We start from the raw sequence: 17,144 nt of genomic DNA, 5'->3' as shown, positions 1-17,144 counted from the left end.
CTCACTTGCCAGCTGTACAAGTACCACTTTCTTGACCACCAATTTCCTGATGCCATTACTACTGCTATCACGTATCTTGCCTCTTGTAAAGAAGTTCAGGACTGCTAGACTTTTACTTCTATGTGGAACTGTATTTTTTCCAGGACATTTTTTTTCCCAAAACATGTCTTTCCTAGGTAGGATTCCCCAACACATTGTGCAGATAAATATCTTTGCAAAATAGCACCATCAAAGTCAAGAGAATGTAGGCTTTGACCTCAACGAAGGAGGTGTCAGCCCATAAAATAGGAGCCATGTCACTGATACACCAACATGGGAATAACACATGATTCTGAGCAGGGAATGAATCCAGGGAAAAGACTTCTCATTTAAAAAGTAATAAAAAGTTGAAGTACATGGAAATATTTAAGATGCTGCATAAGGAGGAGTTATTTTTTTAAGAGTACTTCTGGTTTCTATTATCCTGAGCATCTCAATGGAATAGCTTTGTATTAATATCTCATCTATTATGTATATTGCAATATGCCTAACACAATTGCTGAAGTAATTAGGTGCTGCTAATTCTTCTCTTTCATTTTCTTCCCTTTTCTGGGGAGGTAAAGAGATTAAGAGAGTAGTTTAGAGCAAAGAGTACATTACACTCAGAATTCCCATAGATTAGAAGCATCAGCTATTATGTGGTTTTTGTTCTACCTAAAAATCTATGCTGCTCTTGAGCTGTTCTTCAATTCTGTCTCCATGTTAATGCCACTGACTGCATTATATAATAGCATCATTGTATTATTTATTTTTGATTATTTAATATTTGAATAGAATTCCATTCTTCAATTTACTTTAATATAGTCCTATTTTAAAGGTGCCAAGTAAGGAATGCAAAAGTAGCTGAATATCAGAATTGCAGTCTGAAAGTTTGGAATTAATCTGCATTAGAGTCCTGACTTCTTATGTCTATAATACACTGACCAAATTGAGATGCTTTTTTTTTTTTTTTTTTTTTTTTCCAGAGAGAGAGATGTGGCATGAAGCTTGGTAATTAATAATTATTTTAAACATTTTGCAAGAGTTTTAAAAGTCACTGGGTTTAGAATTAAATCTGTGAGGCTTCAGCTGTTTTAGATTTCCTCCCTGCTGTGCTTCCAGAAGAGTTTCCCTCTGTGAAGTCATCAGTAGTGCAACCCTGTACTACTTAACAGAGGTGCTATTTTCTACTTCATGTGTCTCCCTATGAGTTGTGTGAGAGGCATTAGAGAGCCCTTCCTTCCACTGAACACATAAAACAGCACAGCAGAAAAAGCTTTATCAATTTATTACACTCTCTTTACGTTGCCCTTCTGGAAGGGAGAAAGTTGGTAGTGGGTCAATGCCATGGAACAGAGCCTGCAAGGGCACAACTAAACCTTTGCTAACCTCCAAAGATTTTGAAGAGCTCCATACAACAGCCCTCATTATCATGAGTGTATTTGTCAGGTGTTAATTAGAACATGAAAGAAACATGACACGTGATCCCTGCTCTTCCCCTCAGCCCTTCCATCCTTTTTCCAGGTTGAGGGGAGGAGGACAGGGAGTGAAGGCCAGGGATGCTCTGGCAGGAGGCATGTGGCAAACATTCTTCTGAATATTATTTCCCAATGCATCTCTCACCACCAGCTGTGGCCTTCTTGTAGCATCCCATTGGGAAGTGGTATCACTCTTCACCTATGGCACCACTAGACCCGGGCAAGGAGTGATGAAAAGTAGGCAGAAATGAAGCAAAATGCTGCTTTTGTCACCTTCTGCTGGGTAGGTGGCATTAGCTACCATGTTTTCTAGTGCTGGGTCCATGCCCAGGCTCTCTAGGAACAGCAGCTTGTGTTTAGGCAGCTGGATCAAGTCACACATTTGTCCTTTTTGTGTGCCACAAGGACCCTACCAGCTGAGAAAGTGTAAGTGTAGTGGCAAAGGCAGATTTCCAGTAGGAAATTGGTGTCTTACTTTGCCATGTGCAGATCGTGTGGCATCCATGCAAGTTTCCTTTGAGCTTACTTAGCAGAAAAAAAGCAAAATAAAGAAACTCTTAAAGCATAGAGTCACATTGAGAAAGTCACATATATTAGGTTTGAAGCATCCTCCATCTTCAGCTGTCATGGAGGTCAGCATTGCTCTCTCCAATCTCAAAAAAAAAATTGCCTCTCAACAGCTGCTGAGCTCTATGAGTACCTGAGGTACCATGGGTTGTTCTTCCACATCCAGTTGCAACTTATGGATTTCTCTGTTGGGCCTGGCCCTCTGCAAAGCAGTCAGAATTGGGGGGCTGTTCTGTTGAAATGCTGTGCTCTGCTGCAAGATTGGTTTTATTTGGGGCAAAAATTCATCCACAGACATTATTAGGCTGAGCAAGATAAAGCCTAAGCACTAATCTCAGTTCTTGACTTCTCAGACCTTCACTGTTTTGCCATCTGCTATAAATGAAAATTGCCTTCTGCAACCAGAGGGAAAATCTAATTTCTCAGCAAGCCATATGGGGTTATTAAGATCATTAAACCCTGGTATGCCATAATGCTTGGGCCAAAAGGACCACAGGGCATGTAAATATTGTGTGATTCATTTTATAGCTCCAGAGAGCAAGTCAGGAGTGATTTTGATGGTTATCTTCTGATGAAAAGTGGTGGTCAAGTAGGTTACTGCAGATGTTGCATGGTGAGGTCAATCCCTGGCATGTTTGCTCAGAGCTGTGATGGATGGCAAGTGGGTTTTGTAGTGTTTGATTGCAAAGGGTAAATCTTCTGGATCAGCCTGACAAATGATCAGAACCCAGGCACTGTCCCCACTTGTCCCAGTGATGCTAAAGGCAGCCTTCAAGTTTGATATTGAGAAACCAGAGAATACAAGTTCTGCTTTTCAGGAGGCCCCAGACTTGGCTTTTAAATGTGATGACAGAAATTAAACTTCTTTTCTTCTCTTAAGAATGGTAAAGCTATGCCCCTGATGATGTCTGTTCTTGAGCACTTCAAAACTGAGTTACTGGAACTTTTCTTTATTTATCTAGTTGTGACAATTCCTAGGATTTCTTCCAAGCAACGCCCACTTGTATATGTTTGATAAAACAACGTGTGAGAATATTAAAGCTGATTTTTGGTTAATAAGGCTTCAGAAATGAATGCATGAGCTGTAAAATTTACATGAAATTAAAGGAAGGATAGTTCAGTAAATGCAAATAAATGCAGAAACTAATATTTTAATTTGGATTCATGATTAATGCCAAAGGATTACCAGCAAACCATTACAATGTGGTGATGACAAAACTACCATGGGAATAAATTCTATATGCACTAGTTAAAAATAGCTTCCTGCCATCAGTTAGGAGGGCAGCTTGGAGTAATTTATTTGTTCTTTTTGAAAAGTATAGCTATTGATTATATTTCATATACTTAGGTTAATTATGCCTCTCAATATTTTTTAGTGGCCCACTATTATATCAGTTCCTGTATTTTACAATATGACAGCCACGGACAGGAGATTTATTCCCATTCTTCAAGTTATTAAATGAATTATATTGAAAACAGGCACTTCTGATTGCCACTTTTCTTTGTGCTATGTAACTACAGGCGTTAAGAACAAATTGTATTTATATAAGAGGAACAAGAGTGAAGATTTTTTTTTTCCCCTACTTCAGTTTTCCAGTGATCTCAGGCTAATTGCATTGGTTTTCTCTGTAGGTCATGGATTTCTGTTTTGAGACAGTTGAAACCCAAGCATGTCTGAGTAGGCTTCAGTTTCTGAAGCACAGGGGTCAAGACATTGTACTATTTTGAAATCAAGATAATGTAAAGGAAGTAAAGAAAAGCATTTCCTGTTCTAGTTACATTTATACTGCCCAAACAACTCATTTTACTCTTCTTAGAAATTGTCATAAGAGCCATCATTACCATTTTTTCCAAAAATTCCCAGCCCAGTCAAAATTCATAGATCTTTCTGATTTTCTAACATGATCTTTGAGGAGCTATGAAAAAATGTGATTAGTTTTTAGCTTCTATGAGTGTGGTGGGGTGTTTTTGTTTGGTTTTTTTGGTGGGGTTTTTGGGTTTTTTTGCTTATTATTTGAAATGGGAATCTCGATCTTCCCGACTTCCCATACTTTGGCTCACGGAATGGAATTCTCCACCTGAAAGACAGTCTGTGTGCCTGCTAGAACCTCCTTTTCTTAAACCATGTGTAGTTATCCAGACCTCCACCCCAGATAATATTTGGAGCTCATCTGAAGACTGTACCTTACACTGTAGATAGGCTCCAGCCAGGCAGAGTTTGACTGACAAGAAGTGCTTGGGAAAGGTTTGGGGATGGGAGTTTAAGACCTGCTCTTTAAATCAGAATTCTCAACCCCCCCCTGACCTCTTCATGAAGTAAATGAAGCTGCTGCCATGATGGCATTTCTATACCCATGTATTCTATTTCACCACTGTCTCCTGTGCATTAAGCACAAGCATATATCTCCCCTTTTGTTGTAAGGGTTTGTTTGTAGTTATACTAATTTCAGATGATTGTCTGGGAAAAGTCCTCACCTGGCACTAATTGCAGTGTCCATCCTAATACATCTCATATAAGGGGAAAAATGATCAGAGACCTCAGTCATGAAGTGTTTCTGGCAGGACAGAAACTTCTGTTGTGCCTGAGTGTTGATTAAAGGCACCACAAACCCAGAAAAATCCCAACTCTGAAAGTGATGGGGATGTCATCTCCACTGCATGAAAGTTTTGTACTGCTGGTGGTGCTGGTCTTTGATGTGGATCACAAGTGAGGAATTATGTAATGAAAATAATTTGATGTAATCTGGCCTGAAAAAGATCAAGAGCTTATAATATCATTACTCTCATGTAAGGCTGTGCATGTTTATATCTGTCCAGCTTCAATCTTAAGGGTGTCCTGAGCTTTGGATGTATTTGACTCACCTGCATGTCCTTACCTACAGCATTACCAGAGCAAGAAACTTATACATGGCTGTTGTGGCTTAATGTCTCAAAATCTGAGAATTAGTCCAATCTAAGCATCAGTGCCATGTGTGTGTTTTAGTGATTTATATTTTCTCATTATTAGACTGATCCTTCACAGGATTTTTTTCACAATTTTTTTTTTTAACAGTCTATATAAAAACTATTTATTTTTACCTGTGTGAATGATTCAGAGCCTCGTCAGGCTTCTTCAGTTTTAAGTAGCAGATTACAAGCTTTGTCTCAATAAAACTGGCAATACTGGAAATATCTTCTGGATATGTCTTAAAGGGGTGTTCTATAGCAACTCCTTTACTGCAAAGCTGTACAAGAAACAAAAAATGTTATTTGCTAATGTTATAATACAGCTTTTTTAGGTAGAAATGCTTTTTGTAACTGATAAATGGAGGAAACTGACTTCTAAGTAAAATACACCCTGACTTTAACTAGAGTTAACACTACAAACATTAATACAAATAGGTGATATAAAATGCAGAGTCATCTTCCCAGAAGGGGTTGTCAGGAGAACAAACAATAAGCTAAGAACTAAAAATCACTGCTAGGAGAGAAACTGTGTTTTTCTCCATTTTCAGAAATAAAGGCTCAGCTTCAGGCTCCAAAATCAGTGGCTGTCTTGAGACTGAGGTGAAGGGAAGGGTCTCAGCTCTGTCCATATTTCAGTAAACTGGTGGTGAACTCTGCCATAGGTTCTGCTGCCTTAGCCCCATGGGTAGGACAGCAGAGAGTGTTATAAGGCAAGGAAACCAGAAACTCTCCCTCTCATTTAATGGGAGGACTTGATGTCCCAAACAGCTCCTAGAGAAGTGAACAGGATGCCATCATCAGTCTTTTCCATCTTCTTGAGCTGTATAGAATTTAGCAGAAAGAAACATAATTATCTGTTTATAAAGCCACTTTTTTTTTTCCTGATAAATCACCTGTGGTTCATCACAGCCAGTGACTTTTTAATTAATTAATGCTCTAGTTCCTAATGTGCACCATTAGTGTTAGATAAGCCACATCTCAAAGCTATAGAGAGTCATCAGCAGTGGCAGATCTATGATATTGGCAGGACCCCCTCTGGTCCTCAAATCTTTGTTTCATTAATCCAATTAATCAATCTGATTTTGGAATGGCAAGGAGAGATAAAATTAGCTTTTAGTTCTTAAGAAAACTCAACAGTAAGCAATTAGATGCAACTACAAACAGATTGTCCTTAAAGACAAGGCTCTTAGATGTAATAACCATATAGTGCTACTTTAAGGAGAATAGGAGAATGGAATTGAATGTCCTTTGTTTGGATAAACATCCCTATAAATGTGGGTATAACCAAGAGTCCAGTTCTTCCAGTCATCACAACTTGGAAATGGAAAGAAGAAGATCTGGCCTGTTTGTCTAGCCACTCATCTCTATGAATTTAGATATAATAATCAGTTTCTTGTGCCTATGTAGTTGAAATTCAGTGGCCGACCTTTAGGAAGGGCAATGTCAGCTCAGCAGCTTGAGATCTCTTTAAAAGATTAAATCCGTCAAGAGAAAAATGCTCATTTTTACAGGCACCTTCCTGTGTGTGATCCTTAAAAGCAAGAAGGTTTGTAGACCCATATCCACCCTTAACACCTGGAGATCTAACCTTATCTTTAAGATTTTTGTGCATTGTTAAGGGGTCAGCTTAATTCTTTACTGGTAAGGTCATTCCAGGAGTGTCCCCCTAGTTCAGGTGTGATAAATATTTTTTTCTTTCCCATTCCTTCTCTCTTGAGCTAAGTTTAGTGTTTCTAATAACACCCATACATTTAAGATTTTCTAGCATCTTGCTATCTGTAGAAGTTATAAATCAGAGAGTTCCTCACTTTGAACTTTGCCCATGCTACCATATATATATATCTACTGAAGTGTCTCTATGGATAAGAGATGCTATATGTAGTTAAAAGAGCCAGAGAATTATGTTCACATCAGTGAACATAAAAGTATCATCAAGTTTTGCTGTAATAACACTTTTCAGCTGAATTGGCTGTGCTGTGACCTCTGTTAAATTTATGAGAATGAGAAATTTAAGGCTACTCCCTGGACTTTCAAGTTCTTGAAAGACTGTGAGAAGAAAAGAATCATTTAGGAATCCCTTCAGTATAAAGTGCTGCTATTTAGAGTTCCCTTACTGCTGATACGAAGAGTTATGTTTAGACCTGGGTAACCCCCCCATTATCTGTGACAGAAACCAAGACTTGAGTCTCTCTAGACCATATCTGAATAGATAAGAATTTAGAAAATACATTGAAACACACTGAAGATTGGGTTTTGCCAGAACATCTCTAAGATGTCTCAGAATGAGAGTTCAAAACCTAATAATAACTCAATCTTCAATCTCACAAAATCAGAGTGATATTTTAAAGGGATTTGCCTGTGTTTGGGACTACCTAGATTGTAGGCTTTTTATATTCCAAGCTCTTCTTGGTTGTTTTTGGTTTTTTAGCATTCTGAAGTGGCTTGATATGTTTGGGATAGACCCCTCCACACTAGTTCCGTAAAACCAGCAACATGCCCCAAGATGCAATGTAATTTTACAGAAATAGCTCCTTCTGCAGTAAGCAGTGAAGCCAAGAATATACAGAATAACCCAAGTGTCTGGTATTAGTGAGAGGCACAGATAAATGTGCTTGCTCAGTGGTGAAATGTACATTTTTTTTTTTTTGCTAGCAATCTAGATACCACTGGAAAAGATTTGTGTTGGGTGGACCCTCTGAGCTAGGTCAAAAAGCACATTGTTTTTTCCCAAGCTGTGCTGGAGATGATACCTTCTACCTGTGCTTCATCACCCCTTGCTGTGTTTTGCTGGTCCTTCTGATGAAAGGACTTGGCTATGCAATATTTTCTGAGCCTTTTTTGGGGCTGAGGCCAAGGACAGTGCCTGACAACAACTGAGAACTCATCTGGGGAAGTTTCCAGGAGAGGAGTTGAGCAGGAAGGAGCCAGGCAGCTGGGATTTTGCAGTGCAGGTGGGGGCTGTGGAGAAGAGGTGTAGAAAAGCTCACAGCTGAGTTTCAAAGGGGAAGAGAAAAAGAAAAATTTCCTAGGGATCCAAAAGAGCCTCTGTAGCTACAGATTGTTGTAGCTTTGGGAAACCCTGCTGGACTGAGGGCAAGTGAAGAAGAAAGGCTGTGCTGTGCACAGATATAATGAGCAGGGAGGAGACTTGTTTGCAATTTTCATGTTTCACCCCAACAGAACTGAGGTTTCTTTATCTTGCTGTAGTCTGCAGCCCACTAACATTGCCTTTGAAGATCTAAAGGGCTGTTGGTGTTTTTGGAGTGCTTAAGTAAGAGGTAAGAGCAGATCCATCTCACTCCTCTGAATACTTTAAGGTCTTACCACAAGGACATTAAAATAGAGATGCAGAGGCAGTTGCATTTTGTACCATTTTACATTTGTTTTCCCTGAGAATTTTTATTCCAAACTGGGAAATCTGGGGGTACAGCTTAGCTAAGGCATGGTGAGCTTTTGGTCTGCAGAAATGTTGCCAATATATCTTCAAGGTTATAGAGGGTGTGAAATTGAAGCAAACAATTTAAACATTTAAAGCTTTACAGCCAATCTGGGGTTAAGAACCTGCAATGTCCTGGTTTATGTCTTTTAGTGTAGGTAGCAAATCTCATGGTATTTTCTACTTTCAGACTTAGTCTCCCTGAGAGTATGCCTCAATAGACAGGAATATTTTTCTAGAAATAATATTTAATTGAAAAAATACTGCCAAAAGATCTTTATATTTTCAGGGGGGCTGTTGTTGGAACCAAAGGCCATCGTGCAGGTTTTGTGTATGTGCATCCTTTCTAAGACTACTGAAATATCCCATACCGAGTTATTGGGTATAAAATGAAATATAAGGAATAAAAGTGTTGCCTGCAGTCTTTGTGTTAGTGGTGAACTCATCCTAACTTTGTTAGACTTTGATAAAGAAGGTTTCTCTTGCAAGGCGCAGGACCCTATAAATAAGTTGCTGAGTCACATAAATTCTTGTGATAAAGTTCTTTGTCAAAGGTCATAAAACAAGGCTGTGACATTGTGAACTTATCATAGATCTTGTTGCAGTATTAAGGCTTTAGTTTTGGCAGTAGAAAGAAAGGAATTTTATGAGTAAAGAGCTTCCATTAGTTAATAAGAGAGGAAAAGATCCCCCAAACCCATTGGGGCCCTTGTGATAGACAAGTGGAAATGCTGATTATTAAGTTTGCTTCCTAGTTAGCACGTGTGTACATTGGAAGAATAAAATGAGATGCTGGTGATCTGTGCATTGACATGTTGGAAAAGTTTTCACTGAAAAGGTGAAAATTCAGGGGCAGGAAGTAGGCAATGGTAATAGTTTATTAATCCCTTTTGTATGTTTGGGTTATGTTTATTTCAGGAAAATGGCTTGCTTTAAAGAAGATGCCCAATAGATAATAATTCACCTGTGTGGATATAGGTACATATTTAGCTTGGGAAAACAAGTAAATGTGGTCAAATGGAGTGTGGCAATGAGAGTCTTTGGCAACTGCCATGAAATCCCTCATCCTTTCCTCTGCCAGAATGAGGGGGTTAAGAATTATTTTGAATATAGCAATAACCTGCAAGCCTTGCTGGAGCTGATGGCTTTGCTTTTTCTTTTGTTTGCTAGCAGAGGAATGCTTAATCAAAATGCCTCTCTGGTTTAAAGATAACTGATTTTTTTTTCTGGAATGTTTTTTGGGTTTTTTTTTTGTTTGTTTTTTTGGGTTTTTTTTTTTGGGGTTTTTTTTTTTTTGGGGTTTTTTTTTTTGGGGGTTTTTTTGGGGGGGGGGGGTTTTTTTGTTTTTTTTTTTTTTTTTTTGGGTTTTTTTTTGGTTTTTTTTTTTGTTTTTTGGGGGGGGGGTTTTTTTTTGGGATTTTTTTTGGGGGGGGTTTTTTTGGTTTTTTTTTTTGTGGTTTTTTTTTGGGGGGTTTTTTTTTTGGGGTTTTTTTTGGGGGGTTTTTTTGGGAGGGTTTTTTTGTTTGTTTGTTTGTTTTGTTTGTTTGTTTGTTTTTTGAGGGACCAACCTGAAAAGGCAAGAAATATTTAAATAGTGCCTTTTCTTCTGACTAGCCAACAGCCCTAGCCAGAGATGCCTTCACTCCAGAGCCATCCAAGTAATCAGCCTGGTAACATCAGTGCCTGGCACACCAGGCACCTGGCAAGTTGAACACCAAGTGCATCCCAGAAAATGTCTGCTAAGGAAGGCTACTTCTGAAAATAACTTTCAAATCCTGATAGCAGGTTTAACACAGGGCTGAAAACAAACTGCATTTTTGCATCTTGCACTGTAATCCACTCCTTACAGCTCTCAAACATGCTGCAGGAAATCAGCATAACAAAGAACCAGTTAATAGCAGTTTTGTCTCAGTGGAGAGGAAAAAAACCCAGTCAGAAAATAAATAGGTGGAAAATAAAAAAGGGAGATTTTCTCTCAATGATATGATTTCATGCAGCATACCTTTCCAGCTTCTATTCCAAGCTATTCTGACATCAGGGTATGCAATTTCAGTCAGCAGAGCAGGAATTGTATATAACCCCCCTGTCTTTATTGTTAATGAGATTTGTGTAAATAACTTGCTAGAAAACATATTAAAATACATATAATTCACCTCTAAATATGAATGCAGATGTCAGGTAGGAAGAACCAAATTTACATGGCTCCCTGCAATGAGCTCTGCAATGGATAATTCAGATAATATGTAGGTATGATATTTTTGGCATATTAGCTGCTCTGTGCAGTTAGCACTTGGGTTCTGTAATAGCAATGTGTGTGCAGGGCACGTTTGCTCTCTTGGGCATATTATTGGTTGCACAGTGTGGGCTGAGGGCCAAATAAATCTCAGATATTCTAAGAAATTATCCTTATTTCTAGTCAGAAAAGTTTTCTTTGCCAGAAAAGCATGGATCTGATGAGCACTGACTTTACCAGAGGAACCTGGGCTGCTTGCCCTCCCCACGATGTCGGGTGGGGTGGGATTGAACCTGCTCTCTGTTTCAATTTGATTTATCTTAAGCCATGCCTAGGTTTAAAATCCTTCTTTGGCTACAACCAGCCTTTTTTCAGGAACCAGAGTTGTGTGGAAGGGTTTTGGTGACAAGGTGGGGCAGGGTGTTAGAGAAGTTCAGACCTAGATTTTCTGCTTCTCAAAGCATAAAAGACTGACATGTTTTGCATATCCATCACCACGCTGGCCTTATTTTTCTGGAGACAGGAGCTGTCTGCAAATATGAGATTTCAAGTGCCCACCAGGTTCAGAGGATATAGCATTTTCTTTTGTGCTGATTTCTAGGTGGATGATGCTTCATAAAAATAAACTTGACATCAATCTTTCCCTCCCACAGAAGCTAACGACGTTCCTTGTAACACTCCTAAACCAAAGTCATTCCTCTTTATTGGCCCAACTTCAGCAAAAGGTTTTACCTGCCCCCTGTGCAAACCAAGGGGCCTTTCTCCTAGTATAAATAATTTGCTTCAGAGGCATTAAATCAGGAACAAAGGTTTTAGGAAAATACCATCCATTTGACTTCAGCTTAATCTGTGTTCTGCACTATAAATCTGTGCCTTTCATTACCAATCCCTGGTTTATGGAGTGTTCCTGTTATCAGCACTGCCAAGGTGAGAGGAATAGTCACAAAAAACCCCAAACCCAACAACCAACCAACCCCAAAGCTCTCTAATGAAACATATATTGAGGAATCAATATACTACAACAGTTTCCAAGGAACTTTATATTCTGTACAACATACTGAAATCTTCTTTATAGATTGCCCTTGTAGTACAAAATCTGTCACTCCTCCACTGTGAGTCCATCCAAAACCAAACCAAACTGAGGATGATGTAAATATGTGAAAACCAAACAATCAGAGAAAAGCCAAAACTGATACCAGTACCTCCCCTTGATAGGGTTGTAGTTCAAAGTTGGACTTTGAAGCAGGAGCATCAGCCTGTTGATAGTGTTCACAGGAGGGGCTGGCCAAAATGAATCTTTTTTTGGAGGCAACTGTCAGTTGGTGTGATGTGACTGCATTGTAGCAAGATTTTGAGAGCTGTCATGATTGCTTGGAAAAAGCAATATAATTTCAGGCCAACTAATTTAATCCCTTTGATGCCAAGAGATTTGCTACTGCTAAGTCCAAACACAGAGATATCTCACCAGCACTTTTATTAAAGCAAACTATGTGAAAGGTTCACTTGGTTTTGATGGACAGGATTATTAGGGAAAAAGCAATAATTTGCTGAAGCCTTATTTTTGTGCCATTTCTGGATATGACATTAAAGTTAGCTGCAAGGCCAGCTCTCCCCTCTCTCCCCACCTCAGGATGATGGGGATTTGGTAAACTCCACCCAAGGAATCCTCTCAACAGTATTGTCAGTATTAGAAACACAGCACATATCCATGCCTCAGGAATAAACAGAAATAAAGCTCTTCCCTAAAGTAATATAACCAGAATTCATTCCCTGCTACTTTTTATTGTTTGGTTCACCTCTGTAAAGCTTTTCAGCATTTATATTCATTTTACACTGTCAAAAGCTGAACAGGAGTAAGATAACAAATGGTTCTGGTAGCAGCTGTCACCACCTACTGTCTGTGTATGCCTGTGTGAATCTCTAAATGGAAATAAAGTACTTTAATAACACATTTTCTCTAAACTGTCCTCATGGATGAAGTTACTCTCAAATCAGTCCATGAACGCTTTCCAATTCGGTGCCCACTCCAGGCTGCATCTCTGCCTCTCCTCTGCAGAGGCTCTGGAGGGATGCAGCACTGTGATTTAAAGACATTTCAGACAGCAAACACTTGAGCAGCACACCTCCTGTGACTGCTGCTTGCCTGCACCACCTGCTTTTGGTGTTTAAACCTTCTCCGAACTTGCTTCATTTTCTTCCAATAAATTCAGCCAATTGCCCATTGTGTTTCTGCCCTGGGCTGCCTCTAGCCAGGATCTGCCCAAATTACAAATTAGTGTTCCTGTAAAACACCTTCCAGGAGCAGATGGCAGCTGGGAGGATAAACACCTCCAATTTCTTAGGGCCCTGGACATAGGAGAAACTCCACTGTAGGTTGGGAGGGGTGAGGTAGCATCCCACGTTGGGCTTTCTCTGCCACTGGGGACCACAACCCCCAGGATACGTTTGGGAACCCAAAGATTTCCAGCTGCCCAGATTTCAGAGAAGTCCTTTGTGGGTTGATCCAGCCAGCAGTAACAAACCTGCAGCTATGGGTGATGGTGGCTGTTGAGCCCATTTCTTTCAAGATGGGCTGGAGCCTCACCCAAGGCTGCCTCAAATATCATGGTTGGTTTGTGGTGGGGTTTTTTTTTGGTGTTTTTTTTTTTTTAATTTTTTCTTTCCTATTTTACTACCTGTGTCTCCTGTGTTTTCCATGTGTTTTGTTTGAGTCTTTTGATTGTAAGTGACAAGTAGTAGGTGCTTGTTACTTTTAATCTAATATACTGGCTTAACTTTTACAAAGTATGGAGAAAATCATTGGTGCTTTTGAGCACTTGTCACCTCCAGGTAAATAAGAGCATGTGAGCCAATTAGGATTAATTAGAAATGGACTGCTTTGGCACTGAAAGTGCCTTTCTGAACAGGGATTTTGCTCTTTTACACATGGGTACTGAAATATATTGTTTTATGGTCAACATGCTGTAATATTTTGAGGAAAAAATACTTTATAAGCCAGATATGTAACAGCAGTTTGGGCAAGAAGAACAGGGGTGTGCATCCTTATAGACAAATAGTCCTGCAGTTCCTCAGCTTTATTTCATGGTGATGGGCATACTGGAAATGTCTAGAGGAGCAATAGATTCAAATTCAGTGATCAAAAAATGGGAGTGTGTCCAAATGGATCATTATAACAGATTCCCACTCTATCCTACAAGCCAGATTTGAGCCATTTGTAAGCTTCATGTTTCTGGTCTAAAATCTTTCACAGCCATAAAAGACACAAAGTATCAGTAGAAAAAAAAATAAAATCAATTTCTTGGCTTTGCAGACTAAAAATATAGTGATGGGACTATAGGGAGAGAAAACCTGCTGATTATCATGGCTTTTTTTTTTTTTTTTTTCCAAAGCAAGTTAAACGAGCATGCTGTATTCAGGAAACTACTTTGTTATTGAAGGTTAAAAGAATATTTATAGACAGAAAACGCAGCATCTCTCAGCCAGGCCTTGTGGGATTGGTGACTGCCATCTTTGTTCTCAATCTAAGACCTAGTGTGCTTACAGGATGCTTCTAGAGAGCCTGTGCTAGAGTTAAATATTTAGCCTTGTGTAGGCTCTCCCTTGAGGATTTTGGTGTTAAACTCTGTTTAGCCCTTGTACAGCTCTTCTTGGTGAGAGGAGATGGGATAAACCCTATAAAAAGTTGCACTTTCCACCCCTTCCTTTCCAGTGAATGACCAGGAATTCCAGTCTCCCAGCTCCCTAAAGCAAGGGATTACACATTAATTTATCAGGGGCTCCTTGGACCTCAAGATCCCTATAAAAGGAGACAGCTTTGGGGAGGCAGATATGTGGCTGTGCCCCAGGCTTTCTGTAGGAGCTAACACTGATCCTATAGCCACAACTGGTAGGACATGCAAGGATCCCAATCCTGCAGTGTTTCCTGGGCTGTCCTTGCATAATGCTTGTACTTTTCTAATGGGCTCCACCAGATCGCTTCAGGTGAACTCTTTTTCATGTGGGCATTTCTATAGGAAACACTTTTTTTTTTTTCTTTTTGCTTGCCATGTTATGAAACTGGAAATCTTGGTTGAACCCTACTGTTGGGATATAATGATGTCCACAAGGTAACAGTGCCACAGGTGCTCTCAAAATCTTTGCTTTCTGGAGATACTGGAGCCTGGAAGGGGGAGCTTGGTCTTGACAAAGCCTCCTCTGCAAGCAGTGAATCACAAGGCAATGAGCCACGGGGAAGTTTAATCTGAAAACTAAAGGTGTGCACAAAAAAAAAAAAAAAATGACACTAATGTTTATCTCCCTGCCATAGGAATGGTGCCCATAATAGCCATCTGTGGAGAATGGAGATATTCCAGCTCCTCAACAGCACTCTGGTGAATTAATCTCATGCAGTTTGAGGCCCTCACCTCACCTGGGGGATGCATTCTGTGTCTGCAGAATATTCTGTGTGCTGAGATACTGGGGGCTTTGTGTGCACAGCAGTTGTGAAGCTTTCCCCTTTATTTTTTAATAGTGGGGAAGGATTATTTTCAGAACAACAGGGGCTGAAAATTAAATTTGTACAGGTTTTAGGCAGGGCGGTGGTTCTGAAGGCTTTTATGCCCTCTGATATTAGGCAATTTGGTTGAGACAGAATCTTCCCATCCTCATAAAGGTTTATTGTTATTTTGTAGCTTAGCTGTTAATAATTGGCTAGAGATTTTATATATAGGTGTAGATGGTTTCCACTGAGATTTTAAGCTAAAGAATGTTTTCTCATATCCTTCATATGCCAGTCCAGATGTTCAATCCTATTTCCTTCCATTCCAGCAGATGGATGCCAAAATTTAGGGATATTTCCAGTGTTTCTCAGTGTAGCATATATAATATACCATATTACTGGTATATTACTGACCTAGGAGGTAGAAGAGTGAAGAATAGTGCCCCAATTTCTTTAGCTATTTTCCTAACTAACAACAGAAAGTACTTAATCCTTAAACTCTAATGATGAAAGTTCTCCAAGGGATCATTTTTCTTTTTTTTTCTCCCAAGCCAACTCTAATGCAGCTGACTAACACTAAATCCCTGCAGATTAATTTAATGGTAGCTAAATTCTGCAGAAATAGTGAGAAGCCACCAGTTCTTCTCTGATAACTCTGCCTTCCTGATGTCTTCTAATCACCGGTGTGCTGTCCAACATAAAAAAGTCTTTTTAAATTAAACAAGCATTTTGATTTTCCTTTCTGACTAATAATTTTCCTTTTTCCCCCCCCCCAACTCAAATAATTTCAGTGCTAGACTTGTAAACATTTTGCACCAGGAGCCACACATTTGAATTTTCTGACCTTTGAGCTTGTTATATGCCACATATCTCTTCACCCCCATGAAATGCAGAGGAATTTTTCTTATTTTTTTGAAAAAGCAATGGGCACAAGAACCACAGCTGCATCATCTCTAGTTGGTCTGGCTTTCAACAAATAGACAAATTGGAGATGATACAGGAAAAAGCAACAAAAACTATACTGAAGTTTAGAAAACATGACCTGGGAGGAGATACTAAGATGGAATTTATTTAATTTAGTGGAGACTGAAGAGAGATATGCTAAGAGGTTGCAAGTACAGGCAGAATAGGGAGGTCAATTGCTCTTTATGCCAAGCAAGAATACAAAAAATTGTTATGGGCTATTTTGCACCATGGAAGATTGTGCAAAAACTTTGTCAGTTTGCTGGTACAGATGAGAAATCTGTCTCACTGGAGATTTTTAGAAACAGTGCAGAAGTGTCTTTCAGGGATATTCTGGTTTTTGCTTCTGAGGAGATCTGGATTCAGAGGGTGCTGAGGAGCCCCAGCCCTACAATTCTCTGGTTTCCCCATCAGTCTGTCCACAATCTCAGGAGGGAATTCTTTAATCTGTACTTATTCTTTCACCTGACTGTCTATTAACTTCCATTCCTATTAGGGAGAGGCAAATACTCCTTTCCTCTTAAGAGGTGAGTGGTTTTGTCCCCATCAAGCCCATTTCTAAATATAGGGGGGCAAAAAACTTGAAAGAATGACACTTTTTAATTTTACTCTCTTATTGCTAAAACATTTATTGTGTTAAAATGTGTAATGCATTTAGTAGAAAAAAAAATTAAGAGGTTATTTTCTTGTCAGCTGCAAACCTCTAATGCTTTACAAATGCTTTTGAACCAAGTTTGGCAGCACAGTGCTGAAAAAAGTGTGGCTGGACCCTTTTTCAGGATGTCAAGTGTGTGGCTGAAATGATTGGGGTCAGAGTGGAGATAAAAGACTGGAAAGAGTCCAGAGAGTCCAGTTTACATGTCCTTGATTCTAATCACCAACAATATTTCTATAAAATGGGATGTCTCTCTCTTTTATTTTTACTTTTTTATTATTTGAGAAGCAGACAGTGGCCTTTAAATTGTTTACAGCTACGAGGAGTGGTTTTTTTACATCATGTATCATGGAAAAAGTCAAGCCCTCCTC

General features: G+C 39.3%; 1 protein-coding gene across 1 annotated transcript in view; it reads right to left on the bottom strand.

Annotated features, from left to right (window-relative positions):
* SPATA16 (spermatogenesis associated 16) overlaps positions 1-17,144 on the bottom strand; it is a 93,912-nt gene that overhangs the window by 58,170 nt on the left and 18,598 nt on the right. Inside the window, 1 exon segment of the mRNA XM_030455799.1 lies at positions 5,142-5,287. Within this exon segment, the coding sequence (XP_030311659.1) occupies positions 5,142-5,287 (146 nt within the window).

Source organism: Calypte anna, chromosome 9, assembly GCF_003957555.1.
Source record: "Calypte anna isolate BGI_N300 chromosome 9, bCalAnn1_v1.p, whole genome shotgun sequence".
Classification (NCBI taxonomy): domain Eukaryota; kingdom Metazoa; phylum Chordata; class Aves; order Apodiformes; family Trochilidae; genus Calypte; species Calypte anna.
This window is presented reverse-complemented; position numbering and strand designations above follow the sequence as displayed.